This window comes from Chaetodon trifascialis, chromosome 1 (assembly GCF_039877785.1).
Source record: "Chaetodon trifascialis isolate fChaTrf1 chromosome 1, fChaTrf1.hap1, whole genome shotgun sequence".
In the NCBI taxonomy this organism is placed as follows: Eukaryota; Metazoa; Chordata; class Actinopteri; order Chaetodontiformes; family Chaetodontidae; genus Chaetodon; species Chaetodon trifascialis.
The window spans coordinates 22568811-22596178 of NC_092056.1; the positions used below are offsets into that span (position 1 = coordinate 22568811).

At 41.0% G+C, this 27368-nt stretch overlaps 1 protein-coding gene across 2 annotated transcripts; it reads left to right on the forward strand.

Annotated features, from left to right (window-relative positions):
- Nucleotides 1-300: 300 nt before the first annotated feature.
- LOC139335635 (neuroplastin-like) lies at nt 301-27270 on the forward strand. Of its 2 annotated transcripts, XM_070969380.1 has the most exons (9): nt 301-936; nt 11674-12021; nt 16506-16680; nt 17679-17773; nt 20870-21003; nt 21193-21466; nt 25827-25848; nt 25964-26037; nt 26130-27270. In XM_070969380.1, the coding sequence occupies exons 1-8, from the start codon at nt 861-863 to the stop codon at nt 26022-26024; spliced, it is 1185 nt and encodes a 394-aa protein (XP_070825481.1). In that variant the 5' UTR covers nt 301-860; the 3' UTR covers nt 26025-26037; nt 26130-27270. The 2 variants fall into 2 exon arrangements, with proteins under 2 accessions (XP_070825481.1, XP_070825563.1); XM_070969462.1 differs by lacking the exons at nt 301-936; nt 11674-12021 and adding an exon at nt 12075-13569.
- The last annotated feature ends 98 nt before the right edge of the window (nt 27271-27368 follow it).

The following is a 27368-nucleotide window of genomic DNA, read 5'->3' on the forward strand; positions in this document are numbered from 1 at the left end:
ATAAACGAGCTAAGAGCTTCTATTTACATTAATATTGCAAGAGCTGTTGAGATGAGTGAGGGAATCATACTGGCCAGGCTCTGACTGCAGCCAGCGACACTCTGAGCAGAACAACACCTTGCAAACAGCAGATGACGAAAATGAGCACCTGTCACCTTGTAAAAAAATAAATAAATAAATAAAATAAAAAATAAATAAAAAAAATGAAGCGACAAGGAAACGAAGACTGACGGGGCACATAACTGACTGAACTCACAAACATCAATTTCATTCGCGCGCGTGTGTGTCCACGGTCGTGAGAGTATAGGGCACGCGCAGCTCGTCGTTGCTGCTGTCGGTGTCCTACCAGCATCTGTCCCTCTTTTTGGACCAGACTGATGTTTCGGCTACATCACTTCCTGTCGGGAATCGTTTGTGCGCTACTTTCATTTTAATCACCGAGCCGTGACCGTGAGAGCGCAAATGCGCATCGCTCTGCGCATCTTTGAGTCTTCAGAACCACACTGTGGACAATCTCCCTGACATCCGAAGACCTCTCCTCCGCAATCTGACGAGGCTTCTTCACCGCCTATGGCCGCACATCGGCATCCGTGAGCCGCTGGCCTCGTCCCGGACCTTTCACCCACCGCTGTCCTCGAAAGGTCTTTGAATCAACGGAGACGTCTGCAAACATTTTGATTCAATCATCCTCGGCTGGCTGTTTGTTTTTGTTTTGGTTTTTCTTTCTTTTCTTTTTTTTTTTTTTTTTTTTAAGAACCCGGTGCTATGCTGGGCCCATCTCTCTAGATCTTGTGATAAATACACGATCTCTCCTCCCACATTCGTCCGACCGAGACCTGCTCTCTCATCGAGCCCCGACAATGCATCCTCACGCAGCGATGCTGGCGGTGGTCCTTCTGGGGAACTTGATGCTGCCTTTCACCTCGGCGCAAAACGGTAAGAAAGCAGATGTGACCATGGCACGATTGTAAACAGCGCACTGAGGGAAAGTGACTTGACTTGTGTGAAGACGCCCGAGCGAGATGTTCCTGCGAGGATTCTGAGAATGACTGCTTTAAGGCTACTACTATAGTTTCACGCATCTCGACAACAAGGCCAGAGTGAGACGCCAACTAATCTGAAGCCATAGCTGACCATATGATTTAACCTTTAGGGAACCCACAAACTAAGAAAACAGGAAGAAAACTGACATTTTTGCGAGGTTGTCAGTCGGCTGTGGAGTGCAGGTGTGTCTGTGGGGGGAATATGCTGTCTAATCTCTGAGGTGTGTACCTTCATTGAACTAGTTCAGAATATTTACACATAGAAGGAGCCTATGCGTAGCCTTAGGCTGCAGTTTGTTAACAGGGACTGGGTAGCAGAGCATGTCAAGCAAGACTAACTTGCTCTGGATGCTGATCTAGTGACATATTATGAACATCAAACAGACTAAAGGCTCGCCCACTGTGTGCAGAGTGCTGTAAATACAAGGCCCTTCTGTATCACAGTTGCTGGCCCTGTGCATCTATTTGGCAAAACTACTCCACTATTATACCACATTTCCTGTCGCGCCAGCTTGACTGGACCATTCTCTCTTGCTCTACTGACTCAGTCTGCAGTTATTGCAAAACTAAATGCACAAGTAACATCCTTATTTCCCTTTCTGATGACCATTTTTGGCACGTTTGAGCACCAGATGTTTCTTTTATCCAATTATTCAAAGGAAAGGAATAAGGGATTTGGTTGTCAGGGATTCATGTGACTTTCATTGCAGAAGTGCAGTGTGCATTAATCATAATAAGACTGACATGATTTGGTTTAAGTAAATGTCAGTAAGATGCTGTTGGGTGTTCCAGGCTGTCCTCTGATACAGCATGTCCTGACTTCAAATTCTGTTGAATCACATCAGCCAGAGGGCCACACAAATCAGCAGCTATTCATACAATGAAAGTGGAATCTTTAGAGTCTTTATTTTTCAATTTTTCAAATAACCTCAATAGGTCCCTCGAGCAACTCTGACTTAACTGTGAAGATGTTGGCGCTTTAATCACTGCCTATATTCATATCACTTAAGAAGCTTCTGTGCCCACATGTCAAGGGCCCCGTGTTGACGAATCAATATCCCTGACATGATCTAATCTCCTTTTCCGATTTACTCTGCATACTTAAAATTTTAATGCTTAATGTCCACCTCGGCCTTTCTGTGGGATAATCAGACACCCACTATGCAAGACTTAATAAGACACGTGTTTTGATGGTGGAATGAGGAGGTTGCATAAAACGTCACTCCAGCACCTTTTAAGGATTTATTTTTGAAATGGAAAAATGTTCAAGATTAAGTCTAAATATCCAAAGAAGTAGAATATATTGGAACAGTTTGCACTGTTTTCATATTACATTATGTTGAAGTAAAACACAATATTCAGAAATGAAAGAAGTACAATAAACAAAATTTAGGTCATTTTACAAGAAAGTACAGAAGCAACCTATGTCTTCAGCTTGTAAGGAGGCAAACAACTAAAATACCACAACCACAAATACCAGTTATGTAACAAAATATTATCCCCTGAATTCCTTTCTTTCTTAATTTCTCAAAGGCACTTTAAGTATGAGTATGCACGCTGACGTGTTCTCTGATCTTGCAATCTGGAAAATCAAATACCCAATAAGCCCTCTATTGTGTGATAAAGTTCGAGCGAAGGCATTCCAAGCACTTCCTGTGGTCTTTGCCCAGTGTCAGTGTCCACTGAACGAGGCCTCGTTCACACGCAGACATGTAGAGCCAGAGGTCAGTGGGAGACAGACTGGTGCTGCAGTCACTAAATGTGTCTGTGCTTTGCCTGTTTTGTGCACAAATCCTAACTTCACAGGCAATCCACACAGAGACCCGACAGTCATTGCAGGTTTGAGCCCGGCTGTAATAAGCTACAGTTAGTGCTTAACACTGTTGGTGATATTCAGATGTTTGCTCACATCGCATGCATCCAAAAGCCATTTCAATTCTCTCCCTCACAGTTCAGATTAAGGGTAATCGGTGCATGGCTTCTTATGCAATCCTAGATTTTCCTGTGATATTACAGAATTCAGTCAGTGGCATGGGGAGAATAATAATTATAAGTGCTTGAGAAGTAATCACTGGATCTGAGAAGCAGTGGGAATTCATGCCATTGTTTCCTTCTGTTCAGGGAAAAGTAGGCCTACTATAGGTGGCTTGTTTCTGCGACAGATATTTGGAGGACTGTAAATAGCATCCGTCCATTCTGCCTCGTTTCTATTTTTACCATCGAGACACAGCACTGAGAACTGTGGCTTTAAGGTCCTTTTGTGAAAGTGAATTCATTAACTCTTAATGGACGGCCTCCTTGTGCACAGCTGCACAGCCTTCTTAAGACTCGCTAGGTGGCTGTGAACTATTTAAGCCGAGAGATGATGTGATCTTGATGCAAAGACAGGCTGTTATGAAGGTGGCTGGGGCTGACCTGAGGAAGTGCATTAATGTCTTACATAATTTCCCCCTACGAAGCATGTTGCCTGCTCTCCTGCTGCCAGTGTTTTTGTATTATCCCTGCCTGTGTAAATCTAAAAATGCAGACCATGTCAAGACAACCTTTATCTGGTATAATTACTGCCATTTATATGTTTTCTTTCATTGAGGTTAGGTTAGTGGTTGCTTAAGGCTGAGCACAACCAAAGCAAAGAGTGGTTCTTGTTAAGGTAGGTAAGTATAAAGACATGATGTAGACAAAGTCATGCCCACATGTATTGCAGTATGTACAGCAATAACAGTATGCTGTTTTTTGTGAATGTGTGCCTCTTTAAATCTGTTCTTATGTCGCTTCTGTATTACCATTAACAGAGGCCAGCACTGCATTTTAAGTGACATACCATTCAATCAGTAGACCTCTGTGATGTAGCAGCTTGTCCATTATCACATTTCTGTCCAGGCTCTGGACAAAGGTGCATTCGTGAGTCTGGAAAATATGCTGTAGGACTCAAGCCAGCACTTACACTGAGTCATGCTTGCCCACTGTGAAATCTGATATGGGCTGCACTGATTAGGAGCAGCATCACACAGTACAAAACACACTGCAGGTATATACTGATGCACAACTGTAAAGTGAGCAATGGTTTCGGCTTTTTAAAATGACACTGGGTTTTTGCTGAGCATGCATGCCGTTTTTTTTTTTAGCACCAACCTGCTTCACATTCATACACATTCACAGCTGGAAGTTCCTCAATTTAGCCGCAGCCCTGGCTGTTGTGCTGGAACAGGTTAAGAGTGCGGCATGAGAGCAGCTCAGAGACAGAATACTCAAAGAGGGTACTCTCACTTTTACCTGGCCTGATTTGTCCCAGCGGCCTGAGTATTTTAACCAATGACCCAGCAGACACAAGGCTGCTTTTCTCACTTCGAAGCTCATGCCAGCTTTTATTTAGCAGACCAGAGTAAGCTGACAAATAATAATACTTTGAATAATACTTTGAAGCATGTGGGAGGCTGGGGAATCGAATTTGTCACCCCTGCAGAAAACAGTGAGTAGTGGAAGAGACTCTCCTCGAGGTGTGGTTCTGCTATTTTTAGAATTATTCTTATTGCAGTGATGAGTATCAGTGTCCCTGTGATGCATCTTTCTCCATGCTTCTCTGGTTTTACATCAAATTATTTGAAGTCCCTTGTTTTGACCTCTGAGAGAGAAATAGGAAGTGCTCTCTGGTTGTGATTAGAGGATGGGATTAGAGCATTTCTACCCAGCACAGAGGTTATTGGGATTTAAATCTCATTAAACTGTTGCCTCTCCTCTGTGATCTGAATGACAGACTCAAGTATTACCAGTAAAATGGAAACGGTTGGCCCAGCGCCTCCTTTTTCTGGAAATTCAGCTTCGCAAAGAATGTAAATACGTTGCTCCATTGCAGTTACGTCAAATTAGGTATTATCAGTGATGTGATAAAGTCAGTGAGGGAAACTATAACCTCTCTGTCATCAGAGCGTTTGGGGCTATACATCATCACAGCCTCTGACACAAATTTAGCTGCATGCTACATATCACATATCACAAAGTGTATTTCAAGGGTATTGGAAGTTCTTACATGAATACTGATGATTGGCAAATAAGCTTATTTTAAAAAATTACATTGTAAACAAGATGACTTGTACACACTTAATAGCATTTCCCTGTATGCTAATACAAATATTGATATAAGCATATTTGTTCTGTTTGTAGGGGCAGAAAATGGCATTCTTGGACCTACACTTAACCAAAAAGTACTGCTACTACTAACCGTTTAACAAAGACCTTCTCGCCATGCATACATTGATTTATATTCATTTTAGCATATATGAATATTGACTTGCAAAGACTTGAAACTTGGCTGGCATGTGTAATTCATCATCGTAAACATTTAGAACAATGTATGTATTCATTCATTTCTATGCAAAGTGGGTTTGGTAATATGTTTGCGATCAGTATATGTTTCAGCAGTGTCTACCACACTCAGTGTACAGAGGTATCGTCTGGCTTCTTGGTGGGATTTTCCAGATACATTTTGTGAATGTCATGCTTTTTCAACTGCTGAAAAAGAAAAACTATTGGAGGATTATAGAAATAGGAAGGACTATGGAGGTTATGTTCTATGTCAAGCTTGTTTCGGAGGGCTGATTTTTAAATGTTTCACTAAACACAACATATCTGTAAGGCGGGATCAGTATTGTGACAAAATATCAAAATATTGTGGCTGATCTAGGCACCCATAGTACTCATTAGGCACTTAGCCACTTCTGCCTAATTTGACCTTTTCTCTGAATTGTGTGGGCGTGTACAGACTTTGACTGATAGCTCCATCCCTTGTCTTGTTTTGTGTCACCTGTTCAGAGCAGCAAGTTACACCCTTGTGATTCTTCTAGGTTTTTGGAGATTAGTGACCTTGGCGCACCCCAAGGATAGCTGTGCCCAACTCGAACCTGAGCGAGGTCCAAATCAGCTAGAATAAATGAAAGCATCTGTGTGGATATGGGAGGCTTTTATATTTAACCAAGATCAGCGAGCCAAGGGGTTCCAAGATTACATTCTGGCCAATGTGTTCTGCCTCTTTTGCTCTCCAAACACACTATACCTATACTCAACCAAAGCCTGCCCAAACATGATTGGTCTATACTAGTGAGACTACAAATGGAACTCAGAACCCTTCAGTTACCAAAATGTTGTCCCTTGCCTACATTAATATGCCGATAGCGATTACCAAACCATGAGTGAAGGATGTTGAAATATAAACTACTGTCACAACTGTGATCTATAGTGTCATACAAGCGACCTGTAAAGACACACATATCTGTCCCAGTACTATGCGGGTACAACAAAGATGCCACCGCATCGACACACGCACACATACTGCCAAACACAAAACCAGTTCAGTTGCCCCCAGGGGGTTTCCTACTTGCTGCATTCACTGTCTGTGTTGTGGGATGCGGATGGGGATCCAGGTTGTAGGAAGGCAGCTGACTCACTCTCAGGCTGCATGGTGGTGGTGTGTGGCTTGCTGTCAGTCCTCAGGGGAGCTCTCTTCTCTACCTACATCAGTGGAGAATGGAGGCTGTAATGACCGTGACTTCCATGCAGTCTTAGACAGAGCTTGTCACAGAAAACTGCAGGTTATTTTGCGATACTATTGTGCACATGTCATACTGGAATAAAGCGGGCTAAAGCATGTAAGGCAACACATGGCACTGTGAGGGACTTCCATTATTTTGTGTTGACTGTTTCTGTTAGACGTTTGACCTCCTTGGTTTGATTACATACATGCTACCATAGCAATTACACCTCTGCATGCATTCTATTGTGGATGGAAGTGGAAAAGACAATGGATTAGCTAAAAGAGATGGCCCCCATATTAGCTCCGCAAGCATTAGCCACCTTTAGCAGCTTTAGAAAATGGCAGGCAGTTTAACGTTGGGTTTATATACGTGAAGGACCAAGCTAACCAGTTTTCAGAGGTACCTTTAAAGCCTGCAGAGAGCAAATATTTGATACTCACATGTTAGAATTTAGGTGGAGTAAACAGTGAATGGAGGCCTGAGCTGCATGTCAGCAAACTCCAGCAAAGTGATCATTTACCAAAATTTTGATGAAGAGTTTGTTTACATGTCTTAAGCTGTTCTAATTGATTAGGTAAATAGCTCATAAAATCAACAATTTTGATTAGAGGTTAATTGTTCAAGTAATTCACCAAGCAAATGTGCAAGAGAAATAAAAATATCAATCTCAAGACATCATCTTAGGCTAAATACTTTTTTGGATTAAACAATATATTGACAAATTGAAAAATAATCAACTAATTAATCAATAAATAAGACTTATGGGCCGCTGTAGCCCTAAAAGTCTTTTACTGTGCTCACTAGGCATAAAAATCCAACATACAATAGTAAAAGTCCGCTAGCATGAGACGATGGCATGCGTAAAGATGAACATTTCTCCTCTGTCACCTCTGAGATCTGTCCATCACCCATCGCTCTCCTCTTTTTCACTTCTTGTCTCCCAGCATGCTTTTGACATGAATGAGTACCGGCTGGCTGCTTTGTGTTTTGTTCATAGACTGTATAAAAGACATAGAAGTAGCCTCCGGGTCTAAAAGGAGAAGCCAATGTGGAAGTGTCTCAAACCTGCATTCTCTCTAATGGCCAGCAGGAGGCGACCCCTGTGGTTGCAAAAAGAAATAAGTAAGCTTGTGAGAAAAGGATCCAACTTCCTCTAATGGGTTTATGGTCTCAAACGCTACAACTTTCCTAGTCTTTTGTTCTTCCTGTTCCAACGTGTCTGAAATGTGTTGTTGCATCAAATTCAGGATAAGCAGATATTAAGTTTTACAGTGTCCCAACTTTTTTTGAAATCAGGGTTGTGAATAGCTGTGAACTTGTTTCTGGGTGTTTTCACAGTAAAACTTTGACCCTTTCACCATGTGTCATATTAGTGAGATCCACCCTGATGCCCAAATATGGTCAGTTCTGCCCCTCCCCGCCAAAAAACAACATGACAAACTCCAGGCTTCAAAACAGCAGTCCACAGACTGATGGGTGATATGACTTCTTTTATACAGTCTATGGTTTTGTGTTCACTCCCAGCAGATGCTCCATGTTTAAACAACACAAAAATCAGTCTGCTCATCGGCCGAGTGTTGTCTGTGCTTTGTCCTGTGTGTATATCTCCACAGAACCTCCCTGAGCCTCAATTTAAATGAAGTCATCTGTTCCTTTTTCTGCTTTAATTATCCATCACCTTGGAGAGCATTCATTACTTTTTTAAAGCAGATACTATATTATGATTAAAAGCACTTGTGCATGACTGACAATAGTTATCTGTGTCATGTGCCAACTTACTGTCATTCCCACAATCATGGTGCAGGATGCCATAGTAAATGTTCTGTCAAACTGAAATATTGCTGTTACAGTGTAGGCGGTTAGGCTTGGATTCACCCTCTGGGATTATGTGGTGAGCTTGATGGGCCCAGATGTTTCCAGAGAAAAGAAACAAATGCTAATTACTCTGCGTATCTCCAGGCATCGCACATAGAAACACAAGTTGTAAGCACCAGATATCCTCAGACACATGGCCTTGTAGGAAGGCTACATTTTTTACATTTTTTTCACATTTTTTTGGCCAAATTCTCCTCACAACTTCTGTTTCCTTTCATCCAATGTATTTTCATGTGGCTGTGAGTCACAAACTGGTGTTGGGCAACAGACTTGTTACCATGGAACTAACTAAAATCTATTTATTGTTAAGTATGCGAAATATTTTGGCTGTACTTTGACAGCCAGTTTGAGTCCAGTGCACAGAGAATAATACTCTCAAGCTTTCTGCACACCATGTAAAATAGTGCTACAGACAAAGGGTACAATAAAGCATGTGAACCCTGTGAACTCTATTTATTCTCACCTGGCAATTAAACTTTCAATGCGGTTATTCAAATGAAATGTAACTGGCTTCATTGGGGGAGTGAGCTGACTACTGCAGTTGTTTACACTCCTTCCTCAGGCTTCCACAGGCTTATCTGTTCATGTGCTTATGATACATTACTCTGAGCAGGGCAGACAGATCTGGGAGGGCCTGTAAGCTGTTGTATTTAGACACAACACAGTCTAACACTCAAAGAGACCACAGGCTCTTTGTTCCCATTTCCTCTATGACAATTCAGGGCAGAGTTAAGGCAGTGTGTTTTTTTTTTTCCTTCTGATTTATTTAAGCACATGTGCTTTACAGCTGACAGGCTGCAGGGGCGGCACAGAATAGTGTCTGTAGTCCAGGTGATTTGTCATTTGATGGGGTTCATTAAGGCTGGCAGTGTATTGTTGGACTAACTACTGATGTGAAACAGGGTCATGAATCAGGCAGACACAGCATGGTACACTCACAGCGGTGGTAATAATGCTTATGGATCATGTTTCATTACGAATTCCTCAGCATTTCAGCTTCAAATGTGTTTCCTATTCCACCTGGCAGTAAGGTAGTTAGAAAAAATGGGGGTAGTTTTTCAGCTCCCTAAGATTAAATGCCAGTGGTGAGCTTTATTCTGGATATTGGTGCATATGCAGGTTCCTCATGTCACTTGCTTTAAAAGTATAAATTAACTGTATGTTATTCCAAAGTGTCAGCCATTCAGTGTTTATGGAGGAGCTGGTTGACCATCTTATTCCACCGTGACCACACGTGAATTTTGAAAACCTGCTCTTAAAGTCCAGCTTATCCAAAATGGGAGCTGTCTGACCTAATTTTTGGCTTTACCAGCGCGAGCTGATAAGGATGAAAAGATTAGGTTTATACATACATACATACATACAGTTACATCTATTTGTGACGATGAAGACGGGAAAGATAAACCATGACAGTTGCCATCAGTTTTTAAACATATTAAATACATATTTATATAATACAACATAAAATGCAGACATTTAAAATGGACTTTTCAGTCAGTATGTTTTAAAACATACCGGGTTACAACATCACCTAGTAGAATTACGGAGAGATGGTGGTGCCAGAAGGCCATGGGTTTGTATGTGTGTCTGCATGGGTTTCCTCCAGGATCTCCGGTTTCCTCCCACAGTCCAATGACATGCAGGTTATGTGAACCGTTGTCTTGAAATCACCCGTAGGTGTGAATATGAGTGTGAATGTGTTTGTCCGTCTGTATGTGTTAGCCTTGTGAAAGGCTGGCGACGTATCCGGGGCGTACCCTGCCTCTTAACCCATGTGTGCTGGGACAGGCTCCAGTGTCCTGTGATCCTGAACAGGATAAGCGGGCTTAGAAAACAGATTGATGGATTATAGGAAATTGGTGTAAAAAAAAATAGAAAAGTCATAAAGCTTATATGTATGCAGTCCAGTATTGAACAGTATTGAAGGATCTGTAAATATAGTCATTGCTAAAAAACAAAACAAAACAAAACAAGAACGTGACATATGGACACATTATATCATCTTCAGAGCCAAACATGGATTACCTGCTCCTCTGCCTGAGGTTCATCTTTCAAGATTCTATTGATGGCTTATTCTACTCAACTTTCTAACATCTTTGGTGGAGGCAACAACCTGATACCTGCACGACTGACGACACCGACTGTACTCAGGAATCCAATTTATTGTCCCTTTTAATTCAGCAGGGTAAATGTCCAGTGTGCAGGATTTAGTGGCATCTATCAGTGAGGATGCAGATTGCTCCTCTCCTCACTCTCCCCTGCAGTGGCTGCTACAAACAGCCCATTCTGGGCTACCGTAGAAACATGGTGGACCCTGTGGAAGAGGACCCACTCCCTCTGTAGATATGAAGAGCTCATTCAAAGCAAACAAAAAGGCAACCATTCTTAATTTAATTTTAAAATACACTAATGAAATCATACTCACAAATATCATATTCTGCCAATAGATTCATCTAAATCATACACACTGGACCTTTAAATAACTCTTAAGTGACATTCATCCCTCTGACAGATTGGTGTGACACTTCAGCTCAAGTGGAAAATTTCCAAGCCAGTGATTTTGATGAATCACACGATTTTCTGTGTAGTGTTCTTTTCCAGGTCTGACAAATGTATGGTTCAAATGTATGAAATTTTCATGTCAATGAGTTCAAGTAGGAGTGGTACCGCTGATTGCTGCGTCACAGTGAGGCACTTGTGTGATTGTTCACCTACTTCACACGGCTCTCTGATAGACAAATCTTTAAGGAGATTAAACTCAGTGAGAATGTACAATTAGTTCTCCCCTTTAACATGCATTGAGTTTTTTGGGACATTTTAAGGTAAGGTTTGCTTCCCATGTACTGCATTTGATTTACTGCACCTAACTGTTTGCATCTCATCTGTACAAGGTTAAGTGTGAGAGAAACAGACACGACTTGCCGGCATGGACTTGGGACTGTTGACTGTGACTGTGTCTGACAGCTGTATGGCCTTAGTGGGCCAGGGATCCCTGACGTTGAACAGACTGGATTAAGACAATCATTAACCTTTTCTTTTTTCACCTATCAATGATTTGAGGCTTGCTTCTTTTTCATTTGGCTTTAATCATCCTCTCTTTTGTTTGTATGTACTCTGATCCTCTTTAATTTCCTTCTCCATCCCTTGGCCTTTCCACACTTTCCTACTGCTCTAACCCTCTTCTACCCTTTCCTTCCCTGCCATCCCAATACACTTTTCCTCTCCAGCTGGGTTTGTGAAGTCGCCCATGTCTGAGACTAAGCTTACGGGGGACACCTTTGAGCTGTACTGCGACGTGGTCGGTAACCCCACTCCAGAGATCCAGTGGTGGTATGCTGAGATCAACCGAGCTGACTCCTTCAAGCAGCTGTGGGACGGAGCCCGCAAGCGTCGGGTATCCATCAACACGGCCTACGGCACCAATGGGGTCAGTGTGCTCGGCATCACGCGCCTCACGCTGGAGGACTCTGGGACCTATGAGTGCCGAGCCAGCAACGACCCTAGGCGCAATGACCTCCGACAAAACCCTGCCATCACCTGGATCCGCGCCCAGGCCACCATTTCGGTGCTACAGAGTGAGTGGTCTATGTCCTAGATGGTGAACGAACTACTAACTCCCTGTCCCAACCACTCCAACCCGTACAAAAACCTCTCAAGAGCCCACCCTCACCACAGCGGCCACTGGTCAGGCAGAAACAAACAAACACCAGTTCTGTATTCATTTGCATTTTTTAAGTTACTTTTCACGAGTGGAAACCATTTATGCCAGTGGTTGCATTTTGTGTTTTGTTTCTTAATTTGGTTAGATAAAAATTTACATTCTTTCCTAGTGAACTTGGTAAACTCCCTGTCTCTTCTAAAATTCCCTCGAGCATCTTGTTGTAAATGACCACAAACCCAGGAACTTTACCCAGTCTCTATCTACATTTCCCTCTTTCCTCCCGCACCAAACTTTTGTTCTAACTGCCTCATGTGTCCTTTTACAATATTCTAATCATTATCTTTTTCTCTGTATCCTGATTTCACCCATTTCCTATTCCTGGATTTATTTGTGATACTTATTCCCTTAACGTTATGTTGTGTATCTTGTGTTGCGTGGATTGTTTTATTTACTTCAAAGCCCTGCCTGCTAAATGCAGCGGAAACCTAGTGGTGCTTTGAAGTAATGGTGCTTTTGATATGGCTGTCTCACTCTGGGCACAGTGTAAATGGGACTGTAAGAAGACACAAGGAGGGATCCGATAAGGTGTAAAAGAGTGATTCCTGCTGTCAACTCTTTCCTGATAAAAGCAAACATTTTCTACTTTCAAATTTCAGTGTGGTAATCCATTAAAGGATAAGACCACGTGTTGGCCACGAGTGTCTCATTTCTCATTCAGATGAGACAAGAGATTTCACTCCTACAGAACAGTCTCTCTGGACTTGCCTGTGCTCCGCGTAACCTTGTGCCTTCTCAGCCATTAAGTGTGTGAGTGTGAATCAGTAATGACATTATATCCTTTAACCCTCTGCTCTGTGCGCACAAACATTCAAACAAACTGAATTTCAACTGGACCCTTCGAATCTGTGCATGCTTCAGTGCTCTGCCCACTGGAGCACAGGGAGATGTGGAATGTTGTTAGTCATAGTGAAGCTCTCTGAGGAGCTTAGGGGAGCTTGATCCTTGCTGGCTCTTCTGATTGGACTGACAAATTTTGATTTCTGTGTCAGCACGATTTGATTAGGTGTAGGGCCAATGCAATTTGAACGATTATAAGAGGTGCAAAGGACTGTTTCCTACTTTCCAACTGCAACGTGCAAGTCCTCACTAAATATATTCTGTCATTACTGAGGAGTAAATGTTCTTCGCATATACATGTAAAAGTTATTACATGTATATTACAGGCTATACATAATAGCCCATTGATATGAATGTATAGTTTGTAGCTGGGGAAACATGCTGAAGTCTTGTTTTGGCCTTTTGCTTAATTTAGCTTGTGAATGTGAATCGCTCTAAGTCACGTTACCCCGAATCAGTCTATTTATGTCATCATATATTGCCATTAGCATTTGGATTTTTAAGTAGATGCTTTTTAATGATGAATCCCACCCCCCTATGCATGCATGGATAAAACCTACTGGAGGTATATGTTTTCAAAGTGTACGTTCTACATGTTATTAAAGTGATATTCTGCTCAAATCTTATGAATATGAAACTCTCCAAAACTTTTGTTTGCTTATTAAAAGAATAGTTTGACAGTTTGGGAAACATGCTTATTAGATTTGCTTTGTTTTTTAACCCTCTCTCATGTCTATATGGTAAATGTAAAGCTATGGCTAGCAGCCAGTTAGCTTGCATTAGCAAAACAACTGGAAACAGGCATAAACGGCTAGTCTGGCTCTGTCCAAGGTTAAACACCGCCACCTGTAAAGCTATTTAATTAATATGTTATATGTTAAAAGTATAGTCAAAGTGTAAAAAGGACATGTTGTGGATTTACAGACTATTTCTGGGCTGGGAGCAGGGACTTCCTGAAGCCAGGCTAGCTGTTTCGCCCTTGTTTCCACTCTTTATGCTAAACTAAGATGCTAGGCTGCTGGCTGTAGCTTCAAATTCAGTGTACAGATATGAGAAATGCACTGATCTACTCATCTAACTGCCAGCAAGAAAGCAAATAAGCATGTTTTCTAAAATGTTGCACAATTTTTCAACAAACAGCAGCAGCCGTGCTCAACTTGAATTCATCTTGATTAAAACTGATTCCAATGGTTACAAAAACATCTGTATAAACTTTCCCAACCACTCCTGCATCTTTGTGGATTGTACAAAAAAATATGGCTAAATACATAAATGCTTTTGTTATGCACTTCTGGAGTTTCCATGAAAGTAGTTTATTTAGCTGTATTTTGCTAAAATGGCTGTCTGGAATGTAACTGAACATACAAAAGAGACAGCAGAGAAGTGGAGCATGTTGCAGGAGTGGTTTGCAAGATTTCTGTGGATGATTTTCCAGCTTTTCCAGCGTGGAAAAACTTTTCACCTTTGGAATTCCTCGTGGCCCACATGAATTCAAGCTGAGCACAGCTGGTATCTCTGTGAAAAAGTAAACCTCAAATCTTTTTCAGACACTTTTCAAGCCTCCTTGGGGTGAGTGTTTCATACTCAAATACATATTCATAGATTTTATGCGTAGTATCACAAACGTATAGCATAGATCTCAGTAGATTTTGACTACACTGCACACATTTGTGAGACTTTGCAAACTCACGTATCATTATACGTCATCATAATGGTATGTGAAGTTGTACGGATTGTATTGCAAATTAACTTAAATGTGTGTTCTAAATTAGACACAAGAATGTAATGAAAATTGCGTATCCTTATTAAGAATGAGTGGTTCAAACCATTTAGCTCAACCACGTGCTCAGAAGGCCCATTACTCTCTCTGTGCTTGCACAGACACTCGGACATCTCACTGGCAGTGCACTTTTTATATTGTAATATGCTACAGTATCATGAATTGAGGCCTGCTTCGCCATTTACAATGATATAATGTTCCCCCGAATGTAGACCTTGCCAAGTTGGTTACTATGTCTGACCTATATAGTTGAACTGATTTAGTACACCTTGGCAAAATGTAACAGAATGCAGCTCTATTTGATATCAACTCAAAACTGGTACCTAAATAACTACCAGATGATGTAAAGCCTATACAGCATATTTGTGCTCATAATGAAATAATGTTAAAAAGTAACACCCTCATGTAACATCTGTCAGGTAATTGGATACAATATCAATCTAAATCCAGCACTGTATTCCAGTACCAGCAAGAGGAAAGGGGAGATCAGGCTTCACTACATCTTGATCCATTTAGAGCAACATTCTATATTTGGTTCCATTCGGATACAGCGATACATTATCGAGCTGATTTTAAGCTGTGACAAGGTGTCCTACAAACAACCTTCTGGTTAAACTGCCTGTGGACCACTGTGCCGTGTTTGCTAAATGTTAATTTATGTACCTCGTGTTGTGTGTGTGTGTGTGTGTGTATGCATGTCTCTGAGATACTATTAATAGTACATGTGGTTCTGCTTGGTGGGGGAGAGAGAGATGTCAGGGGGGAGGGGAGAGAAATCCCCTTAGCTATTGAGTTGTATACAGAATTGTGAGAAGAAGGTTCCATGAATGCTAATAGAAGTCACTTGCCAGTCTCAGTGTCCCTCCTCTCCCCTCCCTTTTGCTTTCCTAGTGGCCTTGCAGCAGCAGCCAGTAGTAGGATTATGATGCTTCTCATCTCTGCTCCTCCCCTCGGGGGCTCCATCGTTGCTATGGTTGGTTCGCCCCGGAGGAGGGATGTGGGTGGGGGGTGGGCGGGGGCAGGGCAGAGGAGGCTTCACTACTCAAGGCAGAGCAAAGGGCACTCTGCTCTCAGATGACACCTCCTGCTTCCCTGAACGTCCTTGAGAAATGGACCCTGATACTGTTTAGCAACCAGTGTATTTAGCAATGTGGAGGGTGAAGTAATTTAGGAGCAGTTATGTAAAGACACTTTAGTGGAAATCTTCAGCCAAGATCTCCAAATACATGGCTGTTTTTACACTTCTACATTTTGATGACATTTACATGTAAGCTTGCAAAGGGTGGGTCATCTTTGGGAGCCTGTTCAGCTTCCTCTGTTACAATGACACATTAAAATTGCTGCAGTTATCAGCTGCATTCTATCTTCTATCTGTCGATATCCTCCAGGAGACTGTGCGACTGTAAGAGTACTCAGAAAAATCCTTCATTATTGCATTGCTATGACAAGACATAGGTATTTAAGGGCATCAATCCATCCAAAAATGACTACATTTTAATTCTAAAGATAAATGGTTGATACAAGGCATTCCAGCTTTCATGTGCTAACTATGTCTTTTGTTTATTTGTTGTGTGCACTTTTGTCTTCACTTCATAGACACCTTCCCACACAGATCGTATAAAAACAGCATACAGCCTACAGCTACTACACCATGGGAAGAAGCATTAAAACAGCTTTGAGCCCCAGTTCTGTGATAAGGTTTGACTGTCTCTGTCTTCCAGAACCAAAGATCAGTGCTTCTGATCAGATCATCCTGTTAGCGGACAGCACTAGCAAACCAGTTACCCTGCAGTGTAACCTCACCACTGCTCAAACTCCCCACGAGGAGAGCTTCTGGATGAAGAATGGACAGGAGATCGTCAATACGCGGACAGAGCAGAGGAACACAGTATACAGGTGAGAAGCAGCCTCCCCTCAACGTACTAAGTATAACATATTCTGGGAGAGAGGACAGTGCGGACAATGAGAGCTCCCAGCAATGGAACGTGAATGAGAATTCATCTGCAATTTATCTAAATGTTTCATTTAAAATGGAATGCAGGGAAAGAAATATGCTCTGGTAATCTTGACGAGCAGGAAATAAATATATCGTAAATAGGTCAGACCACAGACCATAGTGGTGCAGGCATTTTCCATTCTACAATGAGTCGTCAGTTTGCCATAGACATGGGAGGGGAGGAGATTGTACGTCCAGCCATCCTCAAGCTTCAAGTTACCAGAGCAATCAATACACAATGCACCAAAATGAAAAAGTGCATCATTTGTCAGCAATTAGCGATATACTGAAATATCCTTAAATTACGCAGACCTTGTTAAGAATACTGCTGAATTTGGCATCCTATTCATTTTGAATATCGAGATCAGTGCTGAGGTAACTCCTGACTCTCTCGCCCATTTGATTTTCAAAAAACAATGCATTGTTTCTGCCTTAATCCAAATATTGAACCATACCTATGCATCTCACTGGAAAAAAGAAAGAAAAACAAAACCATCATAGCCTAAAGTATCAACTAGTTGTTAGTTCCTGCTGTCACACAGTATAACCATTGGAGCACAAAGCTACTGTCGCCCCCGTAGACATACCACAGACTCTCCCTAGCCACAAGATGAGACCAATTGGTCACTTCCTTGTCACATTACATCAGTGATACTCTGAAGATTACAGCTAAAATGCCCGTGGTGCCCATCCCTGCTGCTGTTCCGTAATATAACAGCATAATGCCAACATTTTGTCTCCCAGGGCCTTGTAGGCCCCTCAAGCTTTCACTGTTGTAGTCCAAACTAATTACTTGAGTTAATGTGAAATTACTTGACTTTATTGTCTTGACTACATGCAGTGAAAGTTACTGGTAAACTAAAGTTATGGAGTAAGTGTGTTTTGTGTTTTGTTGTAGAATCATTAAACCACGGGCTGATGATTCTGGGGAATACATGTGTGTTTACACATTTTATATGGCACCGAATGCAAATGCAACAATTGAAGTAAAAGGTAAGATCCCTCTGTGACATATTAACTATGAACCTTTGTTACGTTGTTATGAATGACCCAAATATCACTACTTAAAAAAAAAAAAAAAAAAAAAAGTTGTCTTCCACCATGGTGTATCAAAATCTGAAAAAGCCCTGGTATAAATTTGAGCTTTTACCAGGTCTTCTGTGGTTTTCTACCGAGACGTGCAGAGATAAAGGTGTCCTAGAAAAGTTAACCACCCAAAGCTGTGTGAAGTCCTTGTTGACAAAGAGGTCTGAATTCGTCCAGTGCAGTGGTGATGACGGGGAGTCCGGAGGCTGTTGTCACTCTTGGCTTTTCACTGAGACAACACTCTAGCAAAGTGGACAGGCACTGCACATGCTTACCAAAACATGCAGACACAAAGCCCTCTTGAAGGCATCCATAACAGCAGCTATACACCTTTAAAAACAGAATCGAACTGATGATTTACGATTTGTTGTTTCATAGAGATAATAGCAGTTTAAGTAGAGCAAGTTAACGAGAACAGAATGTAACAAAAGAACTACTGTGTTGGTTTCATTCAAGCTAACAGCGAAGCCATCAACTTGAATAAGGAATCTTCTCTGAGAAAGGGCAAGTGGAACCCTGTTCAAGAGAAGCTTGCCTGTGTGTAGTGCTGAAGCCAATTTGCTGTGGCATGGCTATGGTGCATACTGAGCATGCCCTGCCTCTTATTCCGCGGCTGTCTTAAAGCGCTGCCTGATTGCATAACATGGGTGATGACCGTGTGTGTGCTGCTTTCACTGGATTGCGAGATGATGGGAATCATCGCCATTCAAACTGAAGTGTCTTAGGCATAACTCGACTGCAGGCCTGTGACTGTTGAGGCTTGCTATCTGTCCCCTGGAGAAAGAGTCAGTCTTTTAGCTAAACTGATGATGCATGATTTTGTCCTTTAAAGAGGTTCTGGGTCGAAAACAATGTTGAAACAACAGAATATTTTGACGTTCAGGGTACGTACAACTGCTAGATCTAAACAAAACATTTTCTTCAGTTCCTAAATGCTCTTGTGATTTTCTAGAGGTGTTTGAGATCTTTTGTGACCCAGGTAGCAAGCCCACTGTTATGCTAGTCAGCTTTGCACTGCGCTACTGGCAGCAGTTCACTGAGATCCCTCGCCTACAGTGTCCTTGGCACACTCATCCTTGCAGGACTCGGCTCAGAGGCAACAGATGGAGGGTTCTGTGATGTTGTAGGATTAAGGCTCTGAATCCGGTTCCAGCCATCTCTGTGGCAGGAGTGGAGTTTATTGTCTGTGATACTAAGCTTACCACGGATACATATTTGGTGCCTCATATTTCCCAAATTTTAGTAAATGTGAAGCATGCTGTAAATGTTTTAACATGCTCACTGATATGTCTATAGTCTATTCAATTATACACAAATTCTCCAAAACATGTAGCTACTTACTGTCGACATAAAATGTGGGAAGCAGCTATTGCAGGACCTGATTTAGTGGCTCTTCAACATCTCATGTCATCTTTATCAGCTTTTTTTCTATTCTTCCTGACAGCTTTGACCTTGCTCCTCCTCACACATCCCTCTCACATTCATGTGTCACTTCACCTCTGTCTAGCACACACAGATTAATATTCACAGTAATCGTATGAAATGGAGGTTTCTGCTTGTATTAGCGCCACTCTGAGGGCTGTCTCTGTGCTGTCAGTCACTGACATAATACAGTCAGGATAAAGCACAAATGAGCTTGGCCACTCCCCTGCTCAGGGAGCACGTGTGCACCATAATTAGAGTGGGGTGATGTCACCAAAGAGCTCAGACCCCTCCTGCTCCATTATCCATGCGCAGCTGAAAAATGCTCACTCCAGGCCTCTCCCTTATCCTGCTTAATTGCATGGAAGGAATTATTGTAATTTTGGGGATTAGTGGAAAAGCAGGAGCAGTTATCTTCCTGATGCTGTGCAGAGTTACACGGAGAGTTCACCTTTGGGAAAGACTGTTCTATTGATCAGTTTGACTTGGCATCTGTCGGCAGTGCTTTATGACATATGCCTGAATTGATTACATTCATCACCTTTGTGCTGCATTTTTATTATCAGCTATTCATTAATCAGGGCCAATTCACACCGTCTTCCTTCTGCTCAAAATCTCTTTTGTTGAATTCACTGTAGAATTGATTTGAATGGGAACATCTGGCTCTCATATCACACGGATCTCCGTCTTCCATGACCTCATTATGAATTGTATTGAAATGCTTTTATCTCTTTCAGAGTGATATTCACCATTGCTGGGGTTTGGTGGTAGGGGCGCACAAAATAACTGCACACCCTAAAAGTCATTTTTATTGAGAGCAGTAGTCAACCCTTACTCCTGGACAAGCCTCTGTTCTACTAGACCCTGTTACACAGTGCAGTTTTACAGATACAGAGCTATCTGATGTGAAAAATCATACTGGGTTATTTGTCTGTATGTTCCACTAAACAGGTACTAAAAAACTGCTGTATATTACTGTGAAGCTATTTTGTAAGCGTTCAACAACTACAGCCCACATGAGAAGACTCATTGGAGCTGTAGTTTTTGAAACCTAACAAAATAATTCGTGCTACATGTTAAAACTATACTTGCAAGTACAGTCGTAGCTACCCACTTAAAACAAAAATCCCCCTGTACTGTATCATGTTTTAGCTTTTTTATCTTAGAAAGAATGATAAAAAAAAAACCCTATGAAATGAAGAGGAGTGGTAGGAAACACGATACAGCACATATTCAGTTACCTCTGTGTGAGATACTGAATGAAGTTACAACATGATCATGCACATGATGCTTGGAAATATCTTCTACTATGCTTCGCCTTAACTGCAATAGCTTGAAATTCTAAAGGTTTCAAAGGAAACTGAGCTGCTTCAGTGAATCAGCCGTGCTGCAGAAACTCTTAATTACACTCCTCTCTCTTACACAGTCATCTGAATTACACATATTATTACCATAGCCAGAACAGCCAATCATGCTTTCCTTATTCATGCCATCTGGTAGGAGTTAAAAGGTTCCTTTGAATGTCTTACCTCTGCCAACACAGCTAATGATCAACTTTATTTATTTATTTCACCTTTCCAGCAAAACCTGATATCACTGGCCACAAGCGAAGTGAAAATAAAAACGAGGGAGAAAATGCAATGCTTTACTGCAAGTCTGTTGGCTACCCACACCCCACCTGGACATGGCGCAAAGTGGACGGGACATCCTACACGGTATATGTACATGCTCTGTACTGTATATGCACTACACAAATATATACATATAAAAACTGAGAGATACAAACATGTATATATGTATAGGCACACCACAGTAAAGGGCAGGCCATATATCTACTCCAAGTGAATCATTTTTACCTTGTTTTCAATGTAATTAACTTTGAGAAAATGATCGTTGTGTTCAAGGACATTGACAACTCCACCGGACGCTTCTTCATCACTAACAGAGACAACTACACAGAGCTCAACATACTAAACCTGGATATAAACACTGATCCTGGAAAATACGAATGCAATGCCACTAACGTGATTGGAAACACAGCTGAGACCACTATACTACGGGTGCGCAGCCACCTTGCACCACTTTGGCCTTTCCTGGGTGTGCTTGCAGAAATTATAATCCTTGTAGTCATCATTGTTGTGTACGAGAAACGCAAGACGCCAGACGACATTATTGATGGTAAGAAAACTTTTTCTCTGTTACTAGCAGTTGACACTGATAAATAAGAAACTATGAAAGTAGATAGTACATTATCTATGTGCAAAGTACGACTATGCAATTCCAAACCCTGAGACACTGAGGTTGCTTGTCTGTTCTCAGATCTTACCTACTTCCTGTACATACTGCCCTGAAACTGAGACCAAGAGGCACAGTTTTAGTGATGGTAAATCAGTAAAGCTTTGCTGTGAACTGTCTGATAAGTAAGGTCTGCTTTGAACTGTCAGATAAGAAGTTTCAGCAAGTGCAGAAACGACAAAGTAACACCCTTTTCCAAAAGGACAGTGCCTTTAAGGTCAAATGTCATCGGCAGAGGAGCGTATCAGAGCTTCAGATACAGAGATGTTTACAGATGCAAGTAAAGTACTGAATCAAAAGGTTGCATCTGCTCCCAGAGGAGATCTGTAGTGGCCAACTTGACTATCACAAAGGACTTGCCTCTCGACAAGTGTGGTGAGAGGAGGAAGGAAGGAAGTTGTCACTCACTATAAGATGCATGCAAATATGACCTTTATACATTCACATTAGGTGAACAACACAGGGCCCACGGCTAACCTTTCCGAGAGCTGGCTATTTGTGTGCTGCGCTAATGCAAAGGTAACAGCAGAATAAGTGTTCAGAAACATGCGGGGTATAAAACACATCAGTCCAACTATATAACTTAATTGGTTACTATTTCTTTCCCTTCCTCCTTCTTTCCTAATGGCAACATAATCTTAATGGGTGGTAAGTGAGAGATCCTGCATGGTTTCAGAGACTTTTTTCTTTCTGTCAGTTTGTATGTTTTTATGAGCCGACAGTCCATCCACAACCATGATGATCTTTGCTGAGATATTAACACAGTAAATTGCCTTTAAATTGCCTTTTTAAGATGATTGAAAATTATTCATTTCCATCAGGTTGAACCCAAAGCGATTGATATGTTTCCACAGGTCAAATGTCTTGATGACTGATTAAACTGTGTATATCTCCAAAGAGCCACAATCTTTAGTCATATTGAAAATCAGGATTTTTCACGAGTAAACTTTTTCTGTTTCTCCACTGACCCTAATTAAAAATGCATGCCTGTATCAGCATGTTAGCAATCCTAATGTCACAGCCTAACCGAACCACGTGAGAGAAAGAAGTGAAAAACAATCCAGTCCAAACCAGATCGAACCTCCAGGCTTGAGAGTGGAGCACGTACACACACACACATCCGAGCACCCATATGGACAAGGCAAGGAATAAGCCACCTTAGGGGGCCATCCACACTGAGAGGGCCCCCGGCCCATGACTAGGGAGCGCCACCCAAGATCACCCCAACCCAGGCAGACAGGAGGCCCCCACACCGAGGTGCAGAGGCCTCCAGCTATCCAGGCCAGAGCCGTCCCCTCGGCAGCGCCCCCATCAGTAGACCAAGAGCAACTCCTAGTGTGCTGCAGCTAAAAACCAGGGAACTAAGACATAAACACTGAATGAAATAAAATGAGTAAATGAAATAAATAGTAAATAAAGATGTCGTTAATTATTTAGTTAATTGGACTAAATTAACTAATTCATGAGCAAATACAGATTGCTGAGGAACAATAATTATTATTCAATTATACTTTCTAATGTGGACAAAGAAACACAATAGTAGGAACATAGGAATGAAAAAACATAGGAATAAAGAAATATGGAACAGGGAAATAAAATACTTAAACTAATTTATGCAACATTTCTTTCAACTTAGAGTAGCTTTGTCTATTATTCCTCCATTAGATCATCTTTTCCATTTAGCAGAAGAAAAGACCCATGTTTCGGAGGTAGTTCTAATCACATGACAAGAACGTGACAAGATCTAAATGTCTCGAAAGCCCAAAGGCATTTCCAGTCACCAAAGGTTCTGTCTGACCTCCACTCATGTGGCTTTCTTCTCTTTTCATTATGGAATACACATGAACACCAAACCACAAGTCGCCCCACTAATATGAATCACTCCAAGTGGGCAACAGTTGTACGCCACACTCTATTACAGACTACACAAATAGCACCTCAGGGTACATCCTGCTTTTCATTTACTTAAACAAATAAGATTTATTCAGTAAAATGTGTAAGGAATATTAAGTCGCTGAAGCTGTTTAGACTTCAGTGTCGTATGGCGTTCATCAGCTTTCATGCTGCTTTCTCCTTAACTCAGCGGACACACTTTACCCATATTTTATGCAATCACACAGTGAGGGTTAGAGTGACCGACTGAAAATGTTTGAATCATTTTATTGTGTCCAAAATATTGGGTACTGATGCTTCACCAGCCACTTATTAACCATACAACTGCTAAAGATATCAGGTTACAATAGCTGCCAGGACATATTTCTTAAAGTTTAAAAGATGTTAATAATTCTGACGCATTATTTAAGGCAGAATTTTGTTAGTGTATCATATAATGTTACTTGTTTGTGGCATTTTAAAATAGTTAATTACATAAATATCATAACAAAACACAGACTACATACTAGAAAATTTGCTCAAAACACATGCATGCATACACAAACAGCACAGCTCAAGTAAGCTCTGTGCTTGTCCTCTAGTTTGGTTTCATCTACCGGAAAAATGAAGCGATTAAGGTGGATTATATTTGCCATGTTTACGCCATTCAAATCAGGAATGAGGACTCCCTGCTCATGATGCACAGCCTTTCTAAAATCTCCTTTTAGCATCCCGTATTCCCGGAGGTTTTGGCCCCTGTCTGTGTGCATTATGAATTCTGGTCTCTTGATGGCTTAGCCGTGTTTGAACACTTTTATACTTCACAGGCAAGGGCTCTGAGGCAGAGGCTGACATTTCTATCCTGTGTTTCAAAACCAGTGGCTAAAGTTACAGATTTTGCTGTGTGATGATTTTCAAAATAACAATGCACTTATTGCAATGAGATGAATTTTAAGCTAACAAAACATACATCCACATCCTGTATTTTTTGATGTTACATAAAAAGCTAGCCCATGATGTCAGACTTGACAGTGACTATTATCAGTGTCCAACTATCAATCTCACACAGCACAAATCTGTTATTTGTTCTGTGCTTGCAAAGCCATTATAGTAAACATAGCTTTTGTGGTGTACACAGGAGGTGTGAAAACGGTGGGATATGCCAACAGATGTTCCTCCTCCGAGTGGTCACAGAATCATGTTTTTTGTCTAACATTATAACTGTCATAATCTGCTCCATATTAATGCCATGGAATGCTGCTAATGCTGCTTATCTCCGACTTATAGCTGCATGGAATATACCTCACTGTGACTGGTTACTTACCTGTTGACACATTTTCATCTGTATGCCAAACACCAACCACCATGTCAGCCCCAAGGTCATGGGTTTTTGAACTAACATGTCACTCAGTACAACAATGTCCACTATTATGTCTTTATTACTGATACACTGTAATGTTTGTTGTGTATTCCACTGCTGTATGGCAAGAAAGAAAGACTACTGAGAAAATTATTACTTAAAAATGTGTATTTTTATTGACCTTATGCGAGTGATGAATATAGAGATATTAAACACTGCAGGGGATTGATATGACCTCTAAATGTTGAGAGACAGCTTTGTAGAGATTCGTGTTTTTTTGCCAAGTCAGTCACGATACCACACACTCATGTGCAAGGCTCTTTCAGAATTACTGTGAAATTGCTGAGTGTAATTAAAAGATGGCTTTAAGTGAGCCATCTGTAACCCTCCTACACATATGCTCCGTCTGAAACGAACAGGAACCCCATGAGATTCAGATGCCATGTGAGGTTAAGTTTACAATCCTGGGCATGAAAGATGTGGTAGATTAAGAGACCATACCAGAGTGTGTTTTTTTTTTTTCCACATTTCAGCCCTTGCACTACAAATATGTCACAGCTGACTATTTTCCACAAACATACAGTTGTTTTTACTGAATGAGGCTTTACCACGTTCCAGTGAGCCTTTAGCAGCCGTCAGTGTCCAAAAACCTTCATTACTGTAAGAAGCTACTAAATTCACACTCCTGTGTTTGCTCACCGTTTTCCCTCTGAGTCTGTTTATCAGACACAAAGCTGTTGTGATGTCAGAGCTTCCCACCAGTGCACGACTCACACCAGCGTTCAAAGCAATCTGTGCTTTCAGCTGCATCATCACACAATACTAATGTTCACAGAAGGATTTGGTAACCTATCCAATAGGTAAACTAACGGCTGCCCGGGGAAACAATGGAGAATTGCGAAAACTGTCAGCAAACTTGCAGTAAATGTGCTGAAACATGCTACACTTCCTTATATCTTTATCTCACATTTGACTTCTGTGTTCTCTTTCTGTTCTCTTCTCGTGCCAAAGATGACGAACCAGCTGGACCAATGTAAGTACACAGGTATTCTTATTGCTACACCTAGAATTCACACGGAAATACAGGGTACTGTGATTTGAATTGCAATTACCTTTAGGTCACTAAATCATAACTGCTTCTTTCCTAGGAAAACAAATTCAACAAACAACCACAAGGACAAAAACATTCGCCAGAGGAATACAAAATAAGCAATTTACTCAAGTAAGACACTGTTGTAGGGGATGGAGGCTAAATATAGAACCCACTGTGAGGATTATCCATAGTCACGCCTTCTCTTGATTTTCTCTTCACAGATGAGATGGCTAAACTGCATTTTTTTGACTACATGAAGCTGTCAGAGGTGGATAGAGCTCCGGGCAGTTTGGGAAAAAAGCATATCTTGTCTCATTTTATGAGAAACAATATCAGCATAACACTGGCAACAAAAAGAACATAATGGCTGTCTTAAGCATGCCTTATTCAGTCTTACATGGAGATTTCAGGATGATGAATAATGACTAAAACCACCACAAAGGTGTACACATTTTTAATGTGCTGTTGGTGTCTCCTTTATTAATTTTATCATATCCTCAAATGAGGTGATCCCTTTTGTATTACATATCATGTACAATGCATGCAAGATAATTACGCAATAGGATACTCAGAATAGACATTTTCTGTTGTTATCCCTCGTGTGGCTTTTTTTGCATCTAAAATGACCTGTTTTTTATGGAGTCATCCTTAAAATTCTCTATATATATATATATATATATATATATGTATATGTACATATACACATATATATATAGTTAGTTTTATTCTTAAAAATTTGTACAGCATATCATGTTCATTTAACTGTTTGATTTTGTGACAAGAAGTCCACTTTTAACAGAACTTTTATTGTGAAGCAAGGGCTTCAAGGACTGGCAGTATTTTAAATTTAATTGAGAGTGATTACAGAAAATGACTACTGTGTGTTTAACTATCTAAACAAAAATGATACGTGTATTATTTTATTTTCTTTCCAGAGTAACTTAGGTGTCTTGTATATGTTGAAGTATGAGTGTTCAAATGATAGGAAATCTGTAAAAAAAAAATATTTTTTTTATATTTCCCAATTTCATTTATTATTATTTGGATTTTTTATTTTTCTCTCTCTTTAACTGTATAGCATGGCTATAATCCTATGCAATATGTATTCTTAAATAGATATATGGAGGGCAGTTTGTTTTACTCAGTGAAGCTTTAATATTGTGGGATCACTTGGAAGCTGGCATAGCAAAATTCACTGCTGTAGCTGCATGACTCCTGTTTCAATACAATGTATCCATGTGTGTTGCGGTGGAAACGGACCTGCATTATGTGGTGGGAACAGAGGGACCAGAGTATATAGCCACGATAAAACATATGAGTGAGACCAATATTTTTTTTCTGAATAAAAAGTTTGAAAATGAATCCAGATTTATTTCGCTTTGACAAATTCTTCTTCTAATTACCGAAATTCAATAAAATCTCAGCATCCTCTTTGAACCGTATACCATAACAACTAATGC

What these genes read in the sequence shown, in the direction of transcription:
- LOC139335635 (XM_070969380.1), top strand. Translation starts at nt 861, where the DNA reads ATGCATCCTCACGCAGCGATGCTGGCGGTGGTCCTTCTGGGGAACTTG. An exon ending in CACCATTTCGGTGCTACAGA is followed by an intron (nt 12,022 to 16,505) that starts GTGAGTGGTCTA and finishes TCTGTCTTCCAG; the next exon opens with AACCAAAGATCAGTGCTTCT. An exon ending in GACGAACCAGCTGGACCAAT is followed by an intron (nt 25,849 to 25,963) that starts GTAAGTACACAG and finishes CTTCTTTCCTAG; the next exon opens with GAAAACAAATTCAACAAACA.